The following is a 27,656-nucleotide window of genomic DNA, read 5'->3' as shown; positions in this document are numbered from 1 at the left end:
CTCAAAATTGAAGACGTCATAGCAAAAAGGACATATGTGTGAAAGTTGTGTTTTGAGAAAAACCTGTTTGAAAGTTTGAGTGCTTGTGAAGTTTAGAAATGTGCATATTTGAACATGGTGACGATTTTATCTTATTTTCCCACTATCTAACTATATGAAATGCTATGCACCATCAGTCTGGAGGAAACTGTGTGTTAGCGGTAAGCGCTCAAACATTTCGAATTATATGTCCTTTTTGAAGCGAAAAATTGGCCAATTTTTTTTTTTGATTTAAAAATGTTTTTGAGCAAATTTTTGGATTTAAATTAGGTAAATAATGGTTGATAACACAAAATCGACCATGAGTAACCCATTATATCTGTAAAAAGATCGCTATGTTGAGTAAAAAAAAAAAACAACAAAAAAGACAAATTTTTTTGGACAATTTTTTTTTAATGATTTAAAAATGTTTTTGAGCAAATTTTTGGATTTAAACCAGGTAAATAATGGTTGACAACACAAAATCGACCATGAGTAACCCATTATCTCTGAAAAAGTAAATTTTTAATCGACTTCGCAGTTTTAAAATGGCAATATCTCGCTGGTTTTTCAACTTTGTGAAGTGGGGGTGGTCTCATATGATTGAGAAAGGTCTGAAAAATAACAATATGGATTCGTCTCAAAAAGGACATATGTGTCATATATACCCCTTTTTGTTATGACGTCTTCAATTGCAACAATATCACTTTCTTATCACGTAATCACAGCACACTGAGCAGACAATTGGAAGTCTTGTCATTCAGAAATTTGACTGTATGGACGCTCTGACAGGCGTTCAAATCATCAAATACAGATTTGATCAAAATATTTGACAAATCAGATTTGTCAAATATATTGGACCCTCTCAACACAGCTTTATGGTTACCATCCCTGGAATGTTGATATCAGTTTAAGGACTTCCTTATCTTTATTTGACAGTCCTTAGGTACGTATTATGTCACCATTCAGAGGTTTATACTATTTCACACAATTATTTATGTGTTCTTGAAAATATAGCAACTTTATAAAAATTAAGTACATATTGGGATATTTGTGGATGCAGGTGTCTGTTCTGGGTTTTGGAAGTTAATTGGATCGATGAGTCTTGATTTTGCATCGTTAGAAGACATTTATAAGTAGATTTTGTAATGTATTCTTTGATGGTTTCTATTTCAAGCTCACAGCTTTGAGTTTCTTAGGAACCAAGGACTCTTAGTGATGATATGTAGTACCTGCTTTGTTTTGGAATGTTTCTAATTTTTTGATGTTTGTATTTGAGGTACCAATCCAAACAACGCAAGAGAATAAGTAGTAATTATTGAACGCAATAGTGTTAAGTAAAGTATTCTTCCACTGAGAATGCTCAAACTGGACTTACAGTTGATGAGTGGATATAGAAAACAAAGTTTGTTGCAGGCTGGAGTCAATTTTCCACCAATATGCTGGGTGAAGTTCAATTTGGTACCCAAAAGGGCTCCTAAATATCTTACAGCGCCTTCTTTCCAATTAAGAGTGATGTTGGTATTCTGTACAGATAGGGTTCGGTGTGTTTGAATTTTCTTGAGGCAGATTATTTTAGCTTTACTTTTATCAGTATTTAGCTTCAGCTTCCATTTTTTATACTAATGATAACATTTGATTATTGATGATTGAAGATCATCTATTGCTGAGTCCAGGGAAGAATGGCAAGTGAGTATGCAAACATCATCCGCAAACGTGACAAGTATTGTATTTTCATCATTTTTGCCAAATATGTACCTACATTTTTTTCTAAAAATGCTTGTAATCAGCTAAATTTGTGAATTTTGAATTTTCAAAAATTCATTAAAAATCGTAAAAATGAGTACGAGCAGGGGGTTATCTGCTCTTTCCTTAAATCTTTCTTCAGCTCAAATCGGAGGCGGACACCTCGTGAGGTTCCTTTTTTAGCACAAAAAATGCTGAAACAAAACGTGGCTTAGGTAGTTGGTCTTTATTATGAATTAAAAACTAAAAACGAGCTGTTATAGAATTGTTCAAAAGTGATGGGTTAAAAGTTCGCTATAAATCCAAAATATTTCAACAAAAATATTTTTTGAGCACGTCTTGAAGAATTTTAGACCCAAGATTGGGTCATGATTTTCACGATTTTTGAAATGGGCTTCATGCTATACTTATCAAAATGGGTTCAAATTTCGGCAGAAAATCCAAAAATTCGTTAAAAATAACGATCCCAGAACATATTGTTGATCCACTCTGTGTGTCGTTTCATTTTTTGAATTCGATAAACGAATTAATGAATCTATATTCGGACGGAAAAAATGAAAAATCAAGTTGATTTTACTTTATCAAGAAAGGGTGAAAACGTAGAAATTTGAAAAATTTCATTACGACGAATAAATAAAAGCACATATGTATCTATAATAGGTATTACTTCTTGTAAAATGATTACCTACATAGATATTTAATTTGAGAAATGATATCGAATACCTAAGATGAGATAAATAAATGCCCATCATTCCCAATTCTTCAGAGAGTTGTCTGAGGTCATTTTTTTAATACTTACATAGCACACGAATGTCTCAACTCCGACGTGAAAAGTCATTTTTTATTTTTTTGAATATTTAACAACTACATTTGATAAAAATTAACATGTATCATAAATTAATAATTGTCGTTCTGTGCATCAATTTCTTTCGCGTTAATCGAAGCACGCAGTTGTCATCGTCGTCGGAACGGTCAGAACTTGAAGAATTGCGCGAAAGATGTGAAATTCTAAAAAACCTCACACTAGCGCGTCAGGACCTCGCCTTAGTACGTCAAGACCTTTATGTTATGAAGTGTGCGGGAAATTATCGTAATGTAATTCGATTACTAGAAGAAAAATTCATGACTTCAAGTTATATCATCAGCCATCCAGAAGTACTCCATATTCGTGACACACTTGTTGACGCAGAATTTAACAGAATTTACGTTCAAAATACTACCAAATTTCCAGAGTTACGAGAAAGATACATAAATATGTCATCATACGGAAAAAAGATGATCTACAGGAGATTCAATGATTCAGAGTCGCCACTATATCATAAAGAACTACACTACAAATGGCAATTATTCCTGAATTGGTTGTTAACAACCAAATACTGGTGGAACGATAGTGGCGTTTGCCGAATGTTAGATAGTTTCCATCTAGAATTGCAATTACTTCTTTTCCATCGACAGTTCACTATCGATTTATTTGTCAGATGCATCCTAATTCACTGGGATAAGACAGACAGGAACGTTAAACAATGGGCATCGTACGACTATTCCGAAGATTACAAGAAGTTGAAAGAAGTTGAGAGCTTGTACAAGGAATTAATGATGATCGACGAAAGGTCGGTCATTGAAAATGGTTTGACCCAGGTACAGCTAGAGAATAACTTCTTCACAGCCAACTACTGTGCTGAAATGTTCAGAAACGCGTTTCTTTAAAGTAATCCGTTTTCTATATTTTGGAAAAAAAATCTAAAATTTTTTTCAAAATAGGAAGGCAACATTGATATATTTAAGGAATATCATAATGAGTTCATTATTGATATTCCTTAAATATATAACGTTGCTCTCCCATTTTGGAAAAAATTTCAGATTAGTTTTTTCTGAACTAGTGAACGGATTCGAAGAATTCAAATTATTGCCGTACATTGCTTTATACTTCCTGGTTTATAATTTTTTAATTTTTTTAAACCATTAAAATTCTCAATCTGAATCGAATTTATTGATTGAGGATTTAATCGTTTTCAATATATCAATGTTCGAGTCAGTTAATCAAGAAGCTCTTCATATCATTAGAATTTATTGAGAGAGTGTCGGCTCTAGAATGGTTCAAAACTTGTAATTGTTGATATGAGAGAGTTCAATTGAAGGAATTATTCACACTGGTTTTTTAAAAAATGGATATTGCGTGAAAAAGTACAAAAATTGCTTTTGAAACAATTTTTCAAATTTTTCAAATTTTCAAAAAGTCGCCAAAAATCCAAAAATGAACTTCAACGTCTGAAATTTTGGGTTACGGAAGGTTTTAGGGTATATGTTCTCTCGATCCAGCGGAGGGCCAGTTTAAAGAGGTTCCGTTGTTAAAAATTTGTTCTCACAAAAAAATGACCAAAATAATTTTTTTCTCGAAAAAGTCACATTTTACTCATCCCTGTACCTCTCTCTTCGCCAAGAAATCCGTAACACACCCTAAAATACCACATATATAAACTCGATCACAGACTAAACCCATATGGAAGCTTCTGTATAACATCTATCATCTGAAGCGATGCAACACCACCACCTTGGCCACGTCCGTTCAATCCATCGTGACGGGCAGACGAGTCAAGAGCGACGCGACATCGACAATATCTTTACGACATCGCGGCCCAAGTTACCAAAACAAAATCACTCGAGTGAAAAGTTAATTTAAAGAATAACTCCTTTTCCTGGTTCAGTGGGTTTTTTATCCGCTTCGACTGTTGTATCTACGCACTTCAAGAGCAACTACGCCATACACTGTACGTAAATCTATCAAAATACACTCGAGATTATAACATTAAAACGTATATACAGCCTACCGAATACAACCTTTACGTAATTTACGTGTCCTTTTCAGTCGTCTGTAAAAGAAACCAGTTCTATACCGAATCCTTTTTAGATGTAAAATACCTACATTTTAACCATTTCAGATGACAGTCGGTCTCATCTACTCGAGGAGGGAAAAAAACACACAAAAAGGGATTTATGTGAAGTCGAATAAAGTATTCTTAATTTCTCAGCGCGTACTACGCAGTTTAATCCTAGAAAATATACGAAAAAGATTGTAGGTATTATGAGGGGTGGTATAATTTTGAGTTTTTTTTCTTTTTTAAAAAAATATACGAGTATCTTGTATAGCGATTGTACGTACAATGGAGTGAGAGAGACAGAGAACTGGGTCCGAAGCAGCGGTCAAATAAGTGCTTGATACGATCCGATATGTACGAGTACGTCTTTGTGGTAAAAAAAATACGAGTAAATACGAGAAAGGTCAGCACGTTCTTTTTATTTGGCCCTATTCAATACAATACACGCGTTAATGACCGGTTTGTGTGAAATATTTTCAATAATGGACCTTTTTTTTTCGTTTGACTGACCGACCGAGTATCTATACGATGTTGTATTTTTTTGAGTGAAAATACCATCGCGTGAATTTTACAATTGGCTTAAAACTGGCAGATTTACTACCTACTCGTATTTGTAGTTGAAGAAAAGGTTTCGATGAATTAAATGGAAGGGTTGTTTCGTAATAATAATGGAAATAAAAATGTTTGTTGATATTCGAGAGCACCCTGGATTAGAAAAGAGAAATGGAATGTTTGCAACAAAAACCCAATCATCATCATTGAATGAACGAGGCAATTCCATGATCCTTTGAGAAAAAGAATCACGAGAAATTCATTGAACGAAGAAGAATCGTGGGATCGAAAGGTCGAGGGGAAATCACCCAACCCAAAAATAGACCAAATTCGACAAAAAAATAATAAAATGAGTATCTGACCCTCTTTACATCCCCTCTCCCAATATTTAAATCAACTTTTAAAAACTCAAAAATCACTTCAACTTTACACAAATAGAAAAAAAATTCACTTTTATTACTTCTCATGATGAGCTAGATGAGCTATTAGGTAAGGTAAGTACATTATGTATAGGACTCGTATCGTATTTTATTCCTCTATTTATACCTCAAACACGAGATCTTTTTTTACACCACAACAATATTTTAAACCATAAAAATTGAGTAAATGTGGCAACCAGGCACACTACATCTCGTCCAAGTGATCGACATACTTGATTTCATCCAACAACCTACACTAATACGAGTACATTGATATCGCGTATCCATCGATGATCGATCAAGCGTTAAGTATATTTTTTAAAAATCGACCCATAAGAATATATTTTTTTTACCTTTTTACAAATAGGTACTTGGACATATTTCATACGATTTTTAAATAGGTATTTTTGCAATCAACTGAATTCAACTTGGAGTGTTTTTTTTTCTTCTTCACTACTCTGCGTCAAAATTCTCTTTCATTCAGACAGCTACGATAATTTGTATAGTATTTTGTCGTGTAATATCGCAAGGATGAATCATCGTCACATAAGTACAAATTGTTCCTCTCTTCTCCTCTATGCTCCTCCGAGTTGAACAGCGAGTATTTGGATTGTTCCTTTTGGATCGTTATTTTCCTCATGTCAGATCCAAAAATAACAATCTATTTGGTAATTTAATAGATTCAAATATCGTCTTTCCAAGTCATATTCTAACTACTTTCCTATAATTTTCGATTTTTGGCGAATTTTCGAAAATCAAAGAGATTCAAAATATCAGTAAATTGACCTAGAAGGTTGAAATTTGATAAATATCCTGTTTTCAACCCGCCCTTCACCCCTCCCCTTCCCGCTCTAAATCAATTGGGAACGATTTCAAACCGCTTTGAGCAATTCTGGAGCCTCCCAGCAGATTTTTGAAAGTTGAAATTTGCACAAAATTTTACTCAGTGGAGTTGGAAAGCAAAAATTCATTTTATATCGTGATTGTAAACAAGCTGAGTCGATTGAAGACGGTTCCTCAAACCGCTCTGGAGCCTCCAGCTGTATTTTACAAAATTCCAAGTTTTGAAAAAGTTCCATAAAATCAGTCTAAATCAACTTTTTAGCACATTAGGTGGATTGCAAAAAAAAAAAGTCGGCGAATTTTGATCAAATTCAGCAAAAGGGTTCATTTTGAGTTTAAAATTACCCACAAAAATTTTCAGCTCCGGAGATGCCTCAAGAGGGCGGATTTGAGACCTCAAAGATGAGGAATTTTTGAGAAAAAAATTCTGGGTTTTTCGCTTCTGTCGTTGCACAACCTGTTATGGGAAAAATGGCCCAGTCTCAAATCAAGGTATTTGAGATTTCGCGTCGATCTATTTCGTATTTTAAAAATATTTTATCTGTAATTATGCCAAAATTTTGAAAGATATCATCACTTCTGAAAATTGGGAAATATTTTGAAACGCAGTAGTGCCAATTTTTCAACAATTTTCGCCAATTTCAAGCACATTAAAAAAATTTAATTCTCATAAGTTTTTGGCCATTTTTTGAAATTTTTTGAAATTTGTAAAAATAATTAAAAAATTGGCACCACTGCGTTCCAAAATAATTCCCTATTTTCAGGAATGATATTTTTCAAAATTTTTGCATAATTAATGCAAAATATTTGCCAAATAAAAATGTTCAAAATACATTATTACGAATTTATCCAAAAATAAGCAATTTGCAATAAATTATTGTTCAACTGCTCAGTAGAACCTTAAGGGTGGTTTTGGATTTTGGCAGCAGTTGCAGGCAATGGCATAGATCGACTCGGAATCTCAAATACTTCAATTTGAGACTGGGTCATTTTTCCTTTTTTCTCAAAACAGGTTGTGTAGGTAGTGACAGAAGCAAAAAAACGACAATTTTTTCAAAAATTCTCCTTCTTTAAGAGCCCAAATTTCCCTTCCAGAGTCACCTTCGAAGTTAAAAATTTTTCAGTAGGTATTTTTCAATTCAAAACTAAGGTTTGTGCTGAATTTGGTCAAAACCCATCAATTTTTTTTGAAGGGGGGATCCACCCTATTGTATCGAATGCAAATTTAAATAAAAATTACAATTTAGGAAGTTTCCAATGGATAAAGCTTATTGATAGGACACTGATCCAATTTTACCATCCGTGTACTTCTACTGATTCGACGCTGAATATTTCTCCATCATCTGAGTTTCCAAAAATCAGCCTGAGGCTTAAAAACGGTTTAAAACCACATTCAATTGACTCAACAGGTTGAAATTACAGTCCAAAGTAAATTTTAGTTTTCCAACGTCACTATAGGTAAAGTTTGAAGAAAATTCAACTTTCAATAATTTTCTAGAGGCTTCAGAGGTGCTCAAAATAGCTCAAAAACATTTCAAATCAATTCGGTGGGTCAAAGAAGGGGTAAGCTGACGTACCAAATTTCAACTTTCCAAGTCAATTTTGTAAAATTTTGATTTTTTTCACATTTTTGGCCCTTTGATCTTTAAAAATTCGCCAAAAATCCAAAAATGTACTTCCGCTTCTGCAATTTTGGATTGTGTTATTTTCTAGTATGTTCTTTCAATTTTTCTTCATTTCAAAAAAATTGCAGCCAGTTGTGATACCTCCCTTCATCCCTTGCGAGAATAATCTATGCAAAAAAATATGGTTCAAAATTCATCACACGAAAACCAAATCCAAACCCTAAAAAATACCCTCAACCTTCGTATCTTCTGTCCACATCAACAATACACGCAACCATCATGCCAATCTTACGAAACACTCCTAACACAATCGTATTTTTTCCCACAGACTCACCGTGTACTGTACACATTTACGACTCATAATGGCAAAAAAAGTGCACCTTGCGTAGGTACCCGCGTATTATTCGTCTAAATTATCATCCTGGTAATTTGCTCGCCGGTTTATTTACCTAAATAGTCGTTTTAGCGAGCGGTTTTCTTAATACGCCGTTAAAATGTTGACGTTTTAAAAAAAATTTTTACATGTAATTTCGACAAGAGTGCGAGAGAAGTAGGTACAATAAAAAAAAAACCACCTATATATATATATTCTTGTTATTGTTGCTGAAGTTGGCGGCCACTCCGAATATTATAATTTTATTGAAGTCGAGCCTCTCAGAGTCCGTAAATAATACCGTGCTTTTTACATATGTGTACTGTACACTCTTACACATTTGCATATAAAGAAAATGGAAAATAAAAAAAAATGTACCTAGAAAGAGAGGAAAAAAATACAATTACAAACACCGTTAGTATAATATACTTATTAACCGGTTTTTTTTCTCTCGATATAGGTATCTTGTGTCGTATTTATATGTATGTGTGTGACCTTGCTCAAAAGCTATTAAATTTTTTTGTGCTTTTAGTCACCATAAAAAAGATTACACAGTTGCAATGTGCGATAAAGTACCTGCTCGGAGGAAGAAGTATTATACGGTATCGTATCGTATCACGTCATAATCATAATTCTTTTCCTACCTGTTTAACCTCGCATACCTTTAAAAACCTCCCTGAGAGATCCCAACCTACCCAATTTTCAATAAAGAGAAAATTCACACATCATTTCTGGTATCCCAAACTATTTCCAGGAAACCTTCTCTATAATCACTCGATGGATGTGGTCATGCTAAAGTGTGGAGTGGTTTTCCAAAATATACCTAAACAGTTGGGTTCGTCAGAATCATCAATGATAATTATAAAATGCTCAGAAGTAATTAGCAACAGCAGCATCACCGAAAACAAATCGTAAAAAGCAGTAGAAGATATACGAACTCTATAGTCGGACAATAAATTTATCTCATCGCTAGATCATTACGTTGATGAGACGTTCGTTATACACACACACATCATACTTAAGAAGAGACCACTGAACGTGAACATTGAACACTGCCCAGAGATGTCTGAAAACATAAATTTTCAAGCTCGTCTACGCTCAAGTGGGTAATTTACTCGGGCTAAGTTGAAGATTTATCTATACCAACGATGAGATGACTAGTCGTAAAGCCTTCCTATACTATACCTATAAATAGTTAATGGCTCGGGTTAAATTTCACTTTTAATTTTTATCGTATAGCACGTTTCTTTTCGTTTGGCTTTGGTTTGGCGATTTTCAAAGTTGCGGTTTTTGCAATTTGCTCGATGATGAGCTTATAGTAGGTAGAATTATTGCAGAAACCACTTTCGTTGGATCGCGAGTCATGAATGTGGCCATAAGAGGAGGGGGAGGGGAATATGTGAATTAAATTTTGGCAACACGGATCAAAGATGGATGATTTGTATAATGAATCATATTGCACATCTAGGTAGGTTAACTCGAAGAGAAATTTGGCTTCGGGATAAACTAGTTCGCTTCTGTAGTTGCAAAAAGAGATGATCGGTTCGATTCAACAGTTCACAAATACGAGTACGAGTATTTTCCGGTACATCGACCCGCAGCTCAGCAGCCAAAAAAACTCGTATGTTTTTTAACAATTCCGCATTTTACTTTCATTATTGACGAGGGACCAGTTATTCGATAATACGTCTGACCAGTTAAACCTCCCATTATAAAAATCACATCATAGTCTCCAAGCTACCTGCCAAAGCACCAATACTTTGGCAACGTTCAGAAGAGAGGGGAGCGGAGTAACCTGCACTTGCAGGTGAATTTCCTCTAGATCGGGGTCGTTTCCTCATAATAACATAAGTTATGTATATACGAAGTCTGTCAACTGGACCAGCACTTTGCAATGATTCATTCGCCAACCTTATCATCGTGAAAACTTTGAAACCAGTTTCTCATACCGTTTAATTCCCACGCCGATTGACTGATGACGACGACATCGACATCAACATAACATACTCATGTGTAGGTAAAAAATTTTCTAACCTGTGCGTAAGATCCTTTCGGATACAAAACTCCTGTCGGTGGCCGAATAACAGTAAATGTGCAAAATTGCTCCGGTATGTGTTTATCGAAACGCTGCATCGAATATATCGGTATGAATTGCGCTTGCGCAGGCCCGAACATCTTCGAGGCATTGGCCTCTGCTGGGAAACCGCCGTTAGTGAAAAAGCGCATTTTTTTCACCACCATTAATCGCGCATTTCAATCGATCAAGCTATTCAAAAATTTCATCACTTTATAGCTCTCTGCTGGCCAAATGTATTAAAATGGCATCGCAATTCGCAGTAGCTCCTGTAAACGCGGTCATATATAAATACCATCGATATTTGCGAATTTTCAACGAGTTATTAACTAAGCTATATGTATGAGAGGAAAACTCGAGTATATTAAGCTTTAGGTTTGACTAATTAGTAATATAGGTAGTGATTCATGTGTGAATGAGGTAACGAGTGTACACTTTATGATAAGAAAGTAGGATATTGGTTGGTGATTTTTGTTTCGTAATTATGAGAGAACTTTATGTAAGCTCATCACTCGGAAAGCGTGTGTTTTTTTTTTTTGTATTCAAGAGAAACACAAGAAAGTCCACACAGTAGAAATTTAAGCTGCCCACAGTCTCAAAATTTAGAGCTTTACAGATTTTTGAAATTTCTTAAGTAGGTACCTGGCATTTTATACCAATTTTGAAAAGACAAAATTCGAGTTTGAAACTTGGTAGACGATCTTTTCTAGTAGTACATACTTCAATCTTTCCAGCTTTTTGTAACCACTTTTGAAACTTTCAAAATCTTTTTTTTTTTTTTTTCAAAAAACAGCAACGTTTTAAGGCTTACTTTTGACATGAGAAATTACAAGAAATATTGGTGAGATTTAAATATATATATATTTTTTTGTTGAAAAATTAGCATTAAGCAAGCTAAAAGTTCATTCAAACTTGATATTTTTTTTTTAAAAAAGCACTCCGACTGAGCATTAAAATACCGAGAAAATTGGAATTTGAAAAAAAAATCATGGACCTGTATAAAAATTTGTAGAAGTCTCACAGAATCCCCCAATTTTTTTTTGGTGCAAAATTTGCACAAAAATCTTTATTTTGAAAACTCTAAAATTGAAAAAAAAAATTATTCAATTTTAAACATAGGTAAGCTTACTTTTGTAAGACTTTCTTCAGAGCAGAAAGGTCTAAGACTAAAATGAGCTCAAAAAATCCCCCCCCCCCCAGAAAAAAATTCGAAATTATCACTGAATTGAGGTAGGTCAGAGTTTAATTCGTAAGTACCCAATTGTTTACCTTTTTTTTTTTGAATAAAAAATAGATCATTTTTTTTAAAAAACATAAAAATCATGAATTTTTTACGAAATTTTTTGGAAGTTCAGCATTCTGAGGACCTCTAACAGCTTCCTCTTCTTCATTGTGGTCAAAATAATACAAATTGGACTGAACAATGACCATTCAAAAAATTATAATATTTTTGAGCATAATTTCTAAGAGTCTCATATTGAACAAAATTTTGATTTTCAACCAAAAAATGACGAAATTCTGTTCAATATGATCGCATTAGGCTCTCTATACGCCCTTCGGAACGTATCGATGCATTTGGAGCCCCATAAAAAATGGAAACCCTGTATAAGTGCACTTCCTTTGCACCTTCCTTCTTCCTCTTGCAGGCTCTCAACAGCTGAAGACTTGAAATTTAATAAGTCATTGTTGATATTGACTCTTCATTTCTTGGATTCTTTTAAAAATTGGGTAGAGGCGAATTCCCCCCACCCCCTCCTCCTGCCTTTATAGAACCATGCGATATGAAAAAATAGATCAAATGATTGTGGACTTTGTATTCATGTACAGGGTGTTCAAAAAATTGCAAAAAAGAAGTTTTCCTCCAAAAATTTCACGAGGAGGGAAAATATTTCAAATTTTCAACGAACCAGTACAATTTGAAGCGTTCTTTGTGAGTATTTTTTCAAATTGGTTCGACCGATTCCTTCAAATTCCAACTTATTTTTCAAATTTTGACTTTCTTTGCGCTCCCAAATCTTGAAAAAAAAATCACACCCAATTTTTTTGCAAGTCAGCCATTTTTTTTCCAATTTAGGAAAAGTTTTCACAGTAAAATCAAGATGAATTTGAAAAATTGTTTGAAAATTTGAACTTGCATGCCCTCAAGAATGGGAAAAACGACGCATGAGCCTTCAATCTTTTTTTTTCGGGGGAGGGGGGAGGGGGAGGGGGAGACGCAAATTGGGTATTTACAGAGAAAAGAAAAGTGACTTGAAAGTGACTTGAAACCACAATCAGTCCTCTAGCATGTTAAAATTAGGGTATAAGAAAAAGTTCAGCGTTCCAATTCTATTGAGTAAAATTTTGTGAAAATGTCAATTTTCAGAAATCAGATGTAGACTCAAAAACTACTCAAAATGGTTTGAAAGTGTTTTGAATCAATTCAAGGGATGGGAAATACTGAGTACACAAAATTTCAGCTTTTCAGGTCAATTTGGTAAAATTTTGATTTTTTTTGCATTTTTAGCTCAAATTTCATTTTTAAAAATCTACCAGAAATCGAAAAATGAACTTAAGCATCCAAAATTTGGTTGATGATGTATTTTAAAATTATGGTTTTGTCCAGTACAAAAAAAAATTGTACAAAATTGAGATAATATTCTTGTAAGAAAAATGACAGAATTAAGTGTCAAAAGTTGAGTAAACCCTGACATGGAATTTCTGAGATTTTGAACTTTTTTGAAATTCAACCTACATAAATTGCTACCTATGCTTTTCATGGCAATTTTTTCATTCTACCTTCCCCCTCCACCCCTCAATTATTCTTGGAGGAAAACTTGGTACTAGTTGCAAAACTGATGAGCCAGTTAGCCTGTTTTAAAAGTTGGACTTTAGTGGTCTGAAAACTAGTGGACATTTTTCCAAACCAGTTTCAAAAATATTAAACATGAAAAGGGCTATCCAAGTTAGCTTTAAAAAATCCTTACCCTATTCGAATCTCTGCAAAAAATCATCGTATGATTTTTCAGACACCCTGTATCCATTCGATATAAAAAATATTTTTCATTATGTCGGAAAATCCTAATCATAATAAATCGAAAATAATTCAAACCATTTCACTATTTCCGTCTATCACATACAAAAGCACTTGACCATACTTGATACTTTTCTGTCACACTGTACATACAATGCCACACAAATAAATGAGTAGGTACTCGTACACTAATTGTAACAAGGTTACTCTTACGCAGACCTCCCCGTCAGACCATCCCATAAATTTACGTATGGTAAAAAATAAATACCTATAAGAGTATAAATGAAGCACCTTCTCTAAAAATTTGTCGTCTTTCGAACAGGCTCGTCTCAAAGATAAGATAATTTCTGACACATTCACCTACATACCTATAATCAGTCTATACTTTTAACCTTTCGTTGGCGAATTCTGTCTCCTCTGCCACAAAGGTCAGTACAAGTACTGCCTATGGTACGCCAAATACCCCGTAATTTCACCTGTTTTTTATTTCATAGAAAGAGAAAATAAAGTACCCATGAAGAAATTAACTCTGGCAAATCGTTCCTGTGTAGTCGTATAATTAACATATACTCGTATGCACATACTCGATCGAGCAAGGCTATACCATACACTTGTACACTGGAGTTGATATCGTTTTCACACTGCACATAACAAATTGTCCAACTAGTTCAACTACATATACCATAATACCTACTACGAGTACATAAGTAGCCTAACGAAGGCTATAGGCACATAAACTGTGTCTTTTCCCTGCGCTGTATACCTTGCCCTTGCTTAGTTAACGACGATATGTAGGAAAGTTCGCAGCTATGCTACCTGCTGCATTTATTCTGGTGTATTATGATTATTATTATGCTGAAGTGTGCGAAGCGTGAAATATTACGCGTTAAATAAATTATATGTAAACTATTTTGTTTATTAGTTTTAACACACCGATATAACTAAGTGGTTACCGGTTTATGAATATCTATTAGCTTAACAACGTTGCTACGCAGATATCGTTTTTCTTCCAATATTACGACGTCGCGTTTCGCCAATGGCTTCGATATTGTATATTTATCATTATCAATAATATCGATACCTACATCTGTAGGTATCGTTTGCGTGCATATTTAACCAACGTATATAACTGTACAGATTGATCGTATAGATTGTACTACAACTCGCAAGATACGAGCTGAATATGTACATAGAATTGATTAACTATACCAATCGAATCCAAGATATCGAGATCTTTCTCATACCATTCTCTCTCCTCGACTCGTTCATCTCTCAACCTTATTCTTGGTATATAGTAAATATACGTGAGAAGATTTGGTAAAAGAGGTAAACCTACAAGACGTAATAAAAATATACGAAATGAATTCGTTATCGAGTATTATGATAAATACCAACCAAAATAAAAAAAATGGGGTAACAAGTAAGCATGCACGAGTAGCCATGGTTTCGTTGGTCCCAGTCCAATTAATTCGATTATTGGATATCGATAGATTCATAAATTGATTCGTTTTTTACGACGAATTAATTTTACGAGTTCGAATTTTATTTATAACGTTTCGATGTAGAGAGCTTCTCCTCGTGTCAGGCCACCTCACTATAGTCACTGGTACGAGTTACGCAGTAAATAAATCTAGCAGAAGTGAGATAACCTATGAGATAAGTTGTCGAGCAGATTGCTTTCGAGGCGAATTAAGTTTTTACAAATGATCTAGTTTTATGAGAATTGGAGAGAAATCGGAGAAAAAAATGATGAAATGAAAAAATATATAAATTTAGAGATTCAAATTGAATCCCTTCTTCTATTTTTTTTTTGAGCTGAGAGACTTCGGGATGACTCAAAATTTTAATAAATTGTTTGGGGCAGTCCCTCTTATTGCATAGAATTGCAGATAATAGAATAATTCGGTTAATGGAATGAAACATGCTGGGACTGAACGTTTGTATCTTCCTAAATGCAAATTTTATTACCTACTCAACACATGAAAAATTGTGAATTTTCTGATTTGTGTTTTTCATAAATTTTTTGTAATTTTGAATAATTTTTATTACATTTAGGTAAATTTTTAAGGCGGATTACTTGAAAATATTTTTCCAAATTATTTCTATAAAAATATTTTTGAATGAATGAATGAATGAAAATTCATTATTATTTGGTTCAGCGCAGTTGCACCATTCACAAATTTTACAAATAGGATACTTACTTGAAAAATAACTTAAGAAAGAAAAGAGTTAGGGCTAAGAAACCTGAAAGAAATTTTGAGGAAGTTTTGGTTTGAGTCTTGAAGGGTGATTTTGCCCGATATCGAAGCAGGGAGCAAGGGTGTTTTCAGATAATTTGTTCAGGTATTTTTCAGTTACAGTTTTCAGAAAGTCGTTGATCATTTCAATTTTGAGTTTGCGTTGTATTTGGGTATTCCGGCAAAACCATGGAGCGTTAGTGGCAATTTGAAAAAAATTATTTTGGAATATTTGAAGTTTTTTCTTGTTTGTTTTGGAGGTACCATAACACACTGGAGCCTCATATGTAAATGTGGGACGAAGAATAGTCTTGTAGATTAGTAATGCTGTTTGGATTTTCAAATGTGAACTTCTGTTGATTAATGGGAAAAGTGTTTTGAGTTTGAAGTACCTAGGTAGCTTTCATTTTCTGTGAGATGTGACTTGTGAAAGTGAGTTGTTTGTCAAGGAATACTCCAAGATATTTAACGGCATCATCACTCCATTATATTGTAGTGTTTTCAATATTAATGTTTCTAGTAGGGTTGCAGTGATGTCTCAGCATGAAGATTTTTGTAACTGTTTTGTTTGGATTGAGTTTAAGTTTCCAGGATTTTAGCCAGGAGTTAGTGGTGTTGATACTTTGTTCAAGTTCGTCGATTGCACTGGAGAGATTATTACTTTGGGTGCATAAGCAGGTATCATCTGCAAATTGAAGGATTTTAGCATTTGATGAAGTTTTGATGTCATTGCAGTATATGTTGAAAAGTGTAGGGCTTAGAACAGCTCCTTGAGGTACGCCTCTGAAAATAGCTTTAGGGTCTGAAAGTGAATTGTTGATGCGAATCTGGAAGTAATGGTCTGATAGGAATGATTTGATAATATCGAATAAGTAATGAGGTACTTGAGTATTCTGCAATTTTTGTAGGAGACAGGAATGCCATAAAGAGTCATAACTCATAAGCATGTTTAATGTTGAGAAACGCTGTGGCGGTGTACTGTTTATTTTCAAAACCTTGATGTGACTGTTAAATATTGGTTTTAAATTTGACTTACCTATGTGTAAATGCCCCAAAAATTATTCAAAATGTCAAAAGAGTGATGGAAATGCTCAAGAAGTATCTGAAATATTGTAAAAATTTACTAAAACGTTCTTAAAAATAATTTAAACTGTCTAAGCATTTCCATCATCACTTTTTTGCCATTTTGAATAATTTTTGGACCATTTAGGTAAGTCAATTTTAAAACCGATATTCAACAGTCGAATCATTCTATCAGCTCCTAACATTTTCAACTTCGTCTCTACAAATTCTCATAAATCCTCCTCATCTCTCTCTCTTGCACTTCCCGTACAACAATGACCATGCTAATTTCGATGTGAATGTCGACCCATCCACATTTGTCACTTTTGGATGCCACATGTCGATGTGAATTTCGACTCTGTGTGGAGCCAATTGTTGATGTAATTGTCAACCAATGTTGATCGGCCTTTATGTCGACAATTGGCTGGACACAGGGTCGAAATTTACATCGACATGTGGGATCCAAATGTGACGGATGTGGATGGATCGACATTGGCATCGAAATTTACATCAACCTCCAGCTATGCAAAATTGTTGAATTTTAGTTTCAAAATTGAAATTTTTTTCCAAAAATCATTTTCTCTTACACACTTAGGTGGCCATTGCTCATGCTGAAAGCAAAAGCAGCATCAATGCGGAGGCCACTACCGAGAAGTACAGACAGAAAGTCCATAATCGGTAGTTGAACATTAAACTCTTTATACTGAAATGTGCAATAGGTTATCTAAGAGTACTAAACTAATACATTTTCATGTCGACAACATGTCGATGTTAATGTTGATGTGAAATTCGATATCGACAAATACATCCACAATATCAACTTAATTTTTCAAAATTTGAGAAATCTTTGAAAATTTGGTTGATGTTAGAGTCGATGTATTTGTGGACAATCGACTTTCACATTGACATAACATCGACAACTTCAAACTATGGAAAAGTGAATAATTTTATCAAGGCCATTAAAAATTTTTTCTCCCTTCAAACAAAGATCATATTTTTAAATGTTTACTGAACTTTTAAACACTGAAACAGAAATTTTAATTCTGAAAAATTGGTCGACATAGTTGTGGATGTAAATTTTGAGCATCAAATTTTACATCAACATGTCGACATAAAATGTCGAGGTATCAGAAATAATAGGAAAATTTCGAAAATTTTCATTAACCTGGCTTCTTTACGGACAGAAGATTCCTATTAAATAACTTAATGGTCACTTTTCCATCATCATGTTGGAAAATAAAGCGTAACTAATTCGGACCGCGCCTTATGAGTTTCTACTGCAGGTGAACTAAAAGGAGACAAAACATGTGTGATGTTTACCACGTAAAGACTAAGCCTTGACAAATGTTGGGGTTGCCTATACGTTCATTTTTCGCATTTAAAGGCTCATAAAATTTTTTCTATGGCACTTACGAACTCCAAATTCTTACTGTGCCGTCTTTACCATACTTCCGACCATCTGTGCAAATTTCAATGAGATATCATCATTAGGTCGCTTTTTATCGCGTGTACAGACATTTTTTGACACATACATACATACATACATACATACATACATACATACACACATCATCTCAAAATTGCTCAAAACAAACTTGTGTGAAGTCGAAATTCAAAAAGGAGTGTAAATTCCAAAGTTCATTTTCCGGCCGAAAACAATACTTTCCTATACATCGCTTCGCGCTGTTCGGAAAGTAAAAACATAGTCGATGTAAATGTCGACGTCGACAATTGTTGTACGGGTTCTTCATTGAGAAGATTCAATTCGTCTTCAAATTTAAAACCGTATCCACGCTTTAAAAAAAAGCTCACCACCGTATCCAAGGACTTTCCGCAAACTTGCTTCTTATAGGTATACCTGCAGTCTGAAAATCCACTTCTCGATACCTGTAGCATTAATCGATCGAACATACTACGTAGACCGATCGTCCTCGATTATAAGTCATCAGGCAATCGCCTATAAGAGGTATAATTTACGACGATATTTAAGCTCACCGGCGCGTATACAAAAACCATAATTAAAACAGTAGGGAAAAAATTACAGCTTGTTGGTGAAATTAAATCGATCAAGTTTACTATTAAGTGGTATTCAAAATGCTGGAAATTTTTCTCATCTCGATAAAAACATTCCAATTTGATACACCAAACATATTAGATCACACAGTCAACATCTCACACAAGACTTATTTTTGTGCAAATGGGCATTACGTAGTGGTCATTCATTAATAATTTAACTCTCATCAACGAACACCTGAATGCTAAAATCTGACAAAGAAGAAGTCGAAAAAAAATGCGCAAAAAGATCATATCCAGCCATCTTCAAGGTTACCAATAGGTTTGCTAGTAAATATTTGCCAAGTGAATACGTATTAGGATGGCGAGAGTAAATCATGACACGACTAATTATCAGGAAAAAGAATATACTCGGGATAAATATTGCGACAAAACAGGGCGTTGATAATGGCTATACGAAAGACTTATCGAGTAAACACTTCGTAGTTCGCATATTAATTATGTACAAAACGAATTTTAAAAAACGGGACGCGTATATATTCTCCAATAAGCAATACCTATCTTCGGTCTAACTTCACCTTATAATAATACGTACTAGAAATATCACGTATATCTTATAGAGAATTCAAGGAGACCTGAATGCTACACCTGTAAGCATACAACTTGGATAGATTTGCACCTTTTTGGACACCCCGGTGGACGGTGGTGTCTCGAAACAACCCAACTTTAGTATCTAGTACATTTTATAAGAGGAACGTACCATAGGTAGGTACTCCACGCAAAAAAAATGAAGAAAAAAAACAATCGCGGGTATATAAAAATCAGGTTTATAGCCGAAGGAGGTACAACCGGGATGATGGTCAATTTAGTAAGAAATGAATTTAAATCGAAACCTTCCCTCTCTCTTGCTCTCGTGAAATCTTTCAAAGATGAAGTAATACCTGACCGTTTGCGTTCGTTGGGTTGTTTCGGCTCAATAAAATATATTCAACCTTAATGACAGAATTGATTTAACTAATGCCCGGCCAATTTAGCTTCGAGACTCGATTTCGCGCAGCCAACTATTAAACCTCTCCTCAATGCTCCTATACATAGCTGCCGGCCTAGATGGATTCGGAATTACGAATTACGTTATTTAATGGATCTTTGACAGGCAGCATTGTCTAAAAAAGAAAAAAAAAAACTACATCAACTCGCAACAGTTAAGCTGACAAGTACAATTAGCTTTGTAATGCATTCTTGCGACGATGACGACCATCACCATCGTCATCGTGCAAAACCTAGTGTTGGTCGAAATCAAATTTAAGGCACGTAATTCACCATCCGTGGGTCAATTTTAGTTATTCGTCGCTAGAATACCATTAAGTAGATGAAATGAAAAGGCCTTTTTTCCGAGTCCATAGCTCGGTGCGCTTTTTTTCAAATACTTTTATTTGCATAGCTTGAATAGCCGCGCGCGACCATATTACCATCAGTACAAGGTCGATGACTTTATTTGCACGCATCAACGATGAAAATGAGTTAGTGACGGCGTTGCCGAAAAAAAAAAGAAGAGAAACAAAACAAAAGCAACACGTGCATGTCTTACTGTCATTAATTTTGCTCGTATAGGAATAACTATACGATGGGCAAGAAGAAGACAACAAAAAAAATGAAATATTTTTATATATAAATTATTTTAATTACTATAGACCAATGCTTAGGAATATGACTCGGTGGCCGGTGTGCTTTTTTGTTTTAGAGTGGAAGTGTTGGTTTTTTTTAATGTTTCTTTGTGAGGAAGGTCAGTGACCAATGCATTAGAACAATATTGGGTTATTTTTTTGCAATTATATCCAACTAACTATCTGCTTACTGCCTAGGAATTCATTTATGTGACTGAATGGGCTTGGCTTGAAATCTATTCAGTTTTACCCGAATGAGCAATGGAACAAAAATACTTGGTATTAAATGCTCGTTTTGAGGATTTGATTTTTATTTTGCTTCCACCTCAGCTAAGTTACAAAATATCTGATTTCTACAATGATATGATTTCTTGTGATTGTTGGCCTCGATTCGAAAATAAATAGTGAGAGGGCGTCTGTAAATTGGGGGGGGGGGACATTTAAATTTTCAAATTTTTCTGTACCGAGCTTTTCAATTAACTTCTGTTTTTGAGAAAATTATTTCACAAGGAATTTTTGAAACCTCACCCAAGAAATTAAAACTGATTCCAAGAATTAGAAGAATAAAGTTTCACAAATTTAGAACAAAAATTAGTTTGGATCATCGTCCCTTCATAAAAAATTACTCGGCGAAAGAAAATCATTGCTTGAATTGAAGTGGAAATGGAAATTCGAAATTCAAAAATTCATTAATCAACTTTCAAACGTGTTTTTCGAATATATTTTTCGAGATTCGCAATATTCTAGGACTCAGCAGCTCTGGTACATATGATGCTAAATTAAGATCAAAATACTCAAAATTGGCTACACTGGGGTGGACAAGAAGGAGAGGAAAGCGAAAAATATCAAAATCTGTACTTTTTTATTCACTTTGGATAAAAAATGGAATTTAGGAAAAAGTGTCAGATCGAATTGGACCCAAAATAAATCAAAAGTTTGCAAAATGTTCTCCCAATTGGATCAGATTTTCATTTAACTAGATCAGGTAGATCTAATCAGATTTACTTGCAATTAGATCAGATTTTATCCTCCCCCCCCCAAAAATAGCTCGATTCAAATAACAACAGATTTATTTTGATAGGTACGGTGTTTGATCTGATCTTATCGGGTCAAATCTTGTGATCTATTCAGATCGAGTAAACTTTTTGTATCACATCAAATTTGATTAAAATCTAATCGGATTTATTTAAACCAGATTTGGATAAGAAAATGTTCATCCAATTTTATCACAATAAATATCCAATGAAATCAGAATGGGTCAAATTCGGATCCTGTACGAGTATTGTATCAGATTGAATTTAAAATCGAATTGAATTAGATCTAATTAATCTGATTAGTGATCATGTCAGATTCGATTCAAGAAAATTAAAATGGATTTATACCAAGATCTGTTTGGATCGAGTTGTTTGTCTGGATCACATGACTCATCAGATCTGATAAAACGTGATTAGACCTAATTGGATCTAATTAAGTACATAATCAAATTTAGATACAAATTAAACCAAGTTTTAACAAAAAAAATTTCTGATTTGATCAGAATACTATATCCAATGAAATCAAAATAGATCAAAGTTGAATCCAATTAGATCAAATCAGATTTAATCAGGTCTGATTTGATCTCAAAAATGGTTTGAACCAAACACAACAAAACAAATTTAACAAGATTTGCTCAGATTAGGTCATTTTTTGGATCACATCAGATCTGATTACAGTTAGGTAATTAGATCAGATTTGAATATACTTACAAATTAAATAAAGCTTTAAGACAATGTTCATTCAATTTGATCAAAATTTATCCAATGAAAACTGAATGGACCCGATTTGAATTCAAATTGAATTAGATTGAATTTAAAATCTGATCTAATTAAACATAATCAGATTTAATCAGTCCTGATTTTATACAGAAAAATGGTACATGTATAATCCAAATAGACGTGAATAGATCCATTTTCATTTGTTAGGATCGAATAGGGTCCTGTTTGGTTTGATTCAAAATAGATTAAGTTATGTAAATCTATCGAAATCTCTTCGAATCGAGCAATTTTTTTTTTTTGAATCAAATCGAATCTGGTCAAATCTGATCACATCTAATTGCATTTAATTCGATTCAAATCTGATCTATTTCGATTTTATTAGATATCTCACAATCCAACTGAATAATTTCAACTGAGATCTAATGAACCTAAGACATTTTCCCTAAGATGACCCTTTTGTTTTACATACAAAGAACTCATTTAAAGAATTCAATATTATTTAGATATTTTTTTCATCCTACACTCGGGGATGAGAAATTTAGTGGGAATTCCCTCTCCCTCCCCCTCATAAAATTTTAATAACTTCGAGGATGATAGAACTAAAAAAATCTTTGTGAATGATGAACTTTACATGATAATCAAGCTCTTCAAATACCTACATTAAAAATGTTCAAAATCAATTTTTCAGCTACTCGTGGCTGATGCATAATTCGAAGAAGAGAAATATCCAGGTCTCAATAATTGAATTCAGAAATTATAAAGTCATCACAGAATCATCTATAAGTTTTTCAGGTATTCCCATTAGGACAAAAAAATATCTCTGGCACAAATTCAAGTCAGCGATGTGTACAGAAATGACGTATAATTTTTTCCCAGAAACTAGCAGTAAAATCAAGAACTTAAAGTTGCATTCCAAATTAATTGCATACCCGAACATATTTTCATTGCATTTTGAAATCGCAAATAAAATAAAAAAATGTTCATTCGAGTTCCTTCAAACATTTTTTTAAAGGGTAAAATCCACTTCTGGCGCAGAAATACTTTTAATGAAGTGGGGGGGGGGAGGTCAAGGGGAAAAAGTACGTAAAATATTACACCAAGTTAAGCAAAAATACAATCCAAAAAAAAAATTACCAATCGCAAGTACGTAATTTTTTTTACACCAATCTCATAAAAATAAATTAATGCGGAAATTTCAACGTCATTCATTCATTATACCTGACTCGAAAATTCTTATCAATTTCAATCTACGAATGTGCCACGAAGTGCACATCGTAATTTGGAATTTCCTTTTCGCAAAACATCTCTAATTCGTGATTCATTATAATATTATGTAGACTCGATACCTACCTACCTTAGTGATAATTATTGTTCATTGAAGAAATATTCTCTCATGAATTATTTTTACAATGAGAGGAAGTCAGCTGCAGAAGAAGGGTTGTGATCAAATTCTTGTCGAAAGGAGGAGGGGGAATAAATCACCATAAGACACTCGATACCTACCTTGTTATATAATTTGGTCATTTTAAATTCTGGACATGAAACGATGTAAAAATAATAAAATAATATGTGACATGAAATACCCATTTTTTTTTCTGTCGTTATCGTAAACACGACCTCGAAAAAAACTAATAATAATTTGACGATTCGAGTGCACGAGGGGGGGGAAGAAGGGAAATACCCAAAAATTATCCAAAATGTACCCAATTTCGTGTAAAAGGGAAACCATACCCAACCCCCTTCCCCCTTTTTGATAACACAATATACACGATCATGGTAGGAAAAAAAAATACCTACGATTTAAAAATGGTCCGAGAAAAAGAATTCCTTATATGCTTTTACACGTATAACCTGATCAAGGTTATTCGGCGAATGAAAAACTTTGAGGATGCTGGTTCGAAAACAATAGAGATTAAATAATACCCGTGATTCATATAATAAGAACGCCTGATTCAAAGAAACATTTACCGCGTTCCTAGAATACAGTTACGTAGCGATTCTTTTCAATGAATAAATGTGTTCGCTATAGCTGACGGATAATTATTGGAAATATTTGATATATTGTTCGAAATTGCAGGTAGTTTTTTAAACCCAGAAAAACCATAACGATAACGCGTTCGATCGATATAGCTCCTTCGAGATCGGAAATAACGTTGTGAAAAATTTGTAAAAATATGTACACTCTTCGATATTTATTCTCTCATTTTCTACGAATTGATTAAATATTCGATCAACTCATCGATGAACAAATTTACCTACCTATCTGTGATCTTAATCTGGTAGGTCTAGATACCTCGAACTAGAAACCTTAATCTTTTTAAAAAATATTTAAATTAATTCGACGCTTTAATTACTCGAGTTTTCCAATATACAACATATAGCTAGTTAGGTATTTCAAAATACTATACGATACCTTACCTATATTTATTACGAAAATACGAGTAAACCGAATATTTAGAGCCACATTTGGTATTACGACATGGTCATCGTCGTTTATCGACAAGTTGTACTTGAACGGAAACAGGAAAAACAGACGAATTGTTGGATTACTACGAGTATATTATGTATTTTAAAACACCGAAAAATACCACATTCGCGAATCGCTGATTTTCTCGAGATTAACGAACTAATTACTTAAACAACAACAACTCTGAATTCGTTGACAGAAAAATTACATCACCGAAGAATTCAGGAAGGTAGGCACTATCACAAAAAAAAATAGGTAGAACACAAACACTAACACGTTATTTAAAATTGAAAAAAACCACCGAAAAGATATTTTTGAGTGCACAATTAAATCGGAAATAGAAAAAAACCCCGAGCTGATTATGAAGAAAAAAAATAGATAGAGGTACAGCACAGGTAAGTACACGAGTATGAAATTTATAATACGCGAACAACACAAATGAATGAGCGAGCGTGCGCGATGTTCATATCGCGATATTATGTTTACATCTAAAACACATTTTGTTCGGAGACTTGAATGCGTGAACAAGAATCAATTCAACTACGTCATTGAAAGATAGCTTGGAACTTCGCACGGCGAGGTAATTTACCAAGACGCACCTGTTCTTCGAGCCGTTACAACATCGGACGCGAAACTACGAGTAGATAAAGTGATGCTGGATGTTTTGATGATGATGTTTTTCTCAGTTGATTTGTCCAGATTATGTATCATTATTTATTATTATTATCTATTTTTTTTTTTTAGGTGCGATGAATTAAATAATAGAATACGAGGTGCTTGTTTTTTAAACAAGTAATCGACTATATGAGTCTATGGACGACTTGGACGAGTCTTGTAAGGAAATAGCGTATAGTTGACTGATGGTCAGGAATTTGTGAATTTAGGTGGATTTTTTTGTATTTTTTTATTGATCATTTTTTTGGAAATTTTTGTTCATTTTGCACATTTTACTCGCGAAATTTTTAGAATTTTTAAATTTCTTCTCATGATATGTATGTACTCAAAAATTGACTTTATTTTTCATGTTGAAAAATTTTTTTTTGGGGGGGGGGGGGGGTTTGAGCTTCAATACTCACTTGATTAATTTTTTTCTACCCTAAAAATCACTCCCTTTTGAAAAAAAAAAAAATGAAAAAAAAATTCTCACAAGAAAAGTATTTAAGTAGACAAATTTTCTGATCTCACCAACGTGAAAACACCCAAAAGTACACATCTGGCAAAATTATACTCAATACATTTCATTTTTCGATTTTTGTCGAATTTTTGAAAATCTTTTGGTTCATTTTTACTGGCAAAAAAAAAATCAAAATTTGATCAAATTGAGACAGAAAACTCAAATTTGGTTCATATTCCATTAGGTATTGACCTCACAAATCAATTGATCAAAATTTTAAGCCATATCAGCACCCAAAACAAACTCTTCGTCTCTACAAACTCAAATCAATTTTCGTTCTATTTTTAATTAATTTGAACCCAAATTCTCAAAATTCGTTTCAGCTATTCCCCTCACCTCCTCTCGATCATTTATTTAAAAAACGAAGAAATTTGTTCTGCGCAGGTACATAAGGCTAATTCGATATAAAAATCTGGACTTGATTTCATGGTTTATTTCCACTTTTTCAAATTGATTAAACGAATTTTTAAACAAATTTGAGTCACAATAAACTTAAAAAGCTATACTAAGACGATCACTATTCGAGTTTGCAAGCGCTAAATTCTGTTTGAGCACTTTTTCGTGGAATTCTTCAAAAACTGAGAAACCTACAAGCCCATTGAAGGCTTCAGAATGAATTAAAATTGCGACCAATTGACTTTGACGTAATGAACTCTTTGAAGGGCAAGCGGGGGAAAGGGCTGAGAGGGTCAGGGTGACTGGATTTAAAAAATGAAGTTAAGTCACAAAGTAACAATGATGCTAAAGTGTAACAGGATGGCCTTAAAATTTCAAAGTTTTGCTTTTCTATGCTCCTAAACCTGAAGTTGTTCGATTTCGTGAGAAAATAACTCATAAATTACCTCTCTCCCCTCCCCCTTCCACCAGTTCAAAAAATGTGTCTCAGAGAGACTTCCAAAAGATGAAAAAAAATTAAAATGAAATGAAAAAAAAACAAAAGAATCCTCTCAAAGTATTTTCTAAACAATGTTGGTTCCTTTTATAGACCCCCCCCCTTAAAAAAATTAAAACTTAAAATAATAGTGAAAATTTGCTTGAATAAACACCTTTTTCATGAGAAAAAAATCTCTCTTCAAGAAATGCTAAGAAAGAACCTTGGAAAAAAATTCAAAATGAAATTCAAAAATTCGTGTTGAAATTTTTTTATTTCTGAGTTAAAATTTCTCTGAATAATCTCCTCGTTAATGAAGAAACCTCCTCTGGTTTTCAAGCAATGTTCTTTTTCCTGTATAACCGATCTCGCTTCCACTCTCCCTCACTCAATCCATTTAAATAATTTTTTTTTGACAATTGTCGATTTATTGCATCGGAATTCCTTCAAATTATTCTTATTTCATGAAAAACCCTTCTCTGGTTCTCAAGGAATGTTTGTCTCCTTGCAAAAAATCCCCCTCCCCTTCCTCCCCCAGTAGAAAAAAATCTAAACGAAATCTCAAAAAATTTGTTGTGTACAAATTCTTCCAAATTATCCTCTTTCCAAAGAAAACTTCCCCTGATCCTTAAAAAAATGTTTGTCCCTTTGCGAAAACCCCCCTCACCAAATCAAAAAAAATTATAAAAAAATATTTCAAAAAATTTGTCAACAGAATTTCTCTAAATTATCGTATTTTCAAAACAGAAACTCTCCTGGTTCTCAAAAAACATTAATCCCCTTGCACTTCACCTTCCCACTTGAAACAAAATTTTGAAAATAGAAACCGAAAATTTAATTTTAATAAATCTTTGCTCCTTTGTTGAAATTCCTCT

At 33.7% G+C, this 27,656-nt stretch overlaps 1 protein-coding gene across 5 annotated transcripts in view; it reads right to left on the bottom strand.

The window, feature by feature from the left end:
* Nucleotides 1-27,656, bottom strand: part of LOC135840860 (rho GTPase-activating protein 20-like) — a 363,692-nt gene that overhangs the window by 72,306 nt on the left and 263,730 nt on the right. The window contains exons 1-2 of one of the 5 annotated variants that reach the window (XM_065357589.1): nt 24,688-25,241; nt 10,487-10,795 (exon numbers count right to left, since the gene is read on the bottom strand). The exons of the other annotated variants lie outside the window; for them this stretch is intronic. Coding sequence (XP_065213661.1) covers nt 10,487-10,693 — 207 coding nt within the window. The 5' untranslated portion in view covers nt 10,694-10,795; nt 24,688-25,241. Of the gene's footprint in view, nt 1-10,486; nt 10,796-24,687; nt 25,242-27,656 lie in introns of those variants that run through there. 5 annotated transcript variants of the gene reach the window in all.

This window comes from Planococcus citri, chromosome 3 (assembly GCF_950023065.1).
Source record: "Planococcus citri chromosome 3, ihPlaCitr1.1, whole genome shotgun sequence".
Lineage (NCBI taxonomy): Eukaryota > Metazoa > Arthropoda > Insecta > Hemiptera > Pseudococcidae > Planococcus > Planococcus citri.
This window is presented reverse-complemented; position numbering and strand designations above follow the sequence as displayed.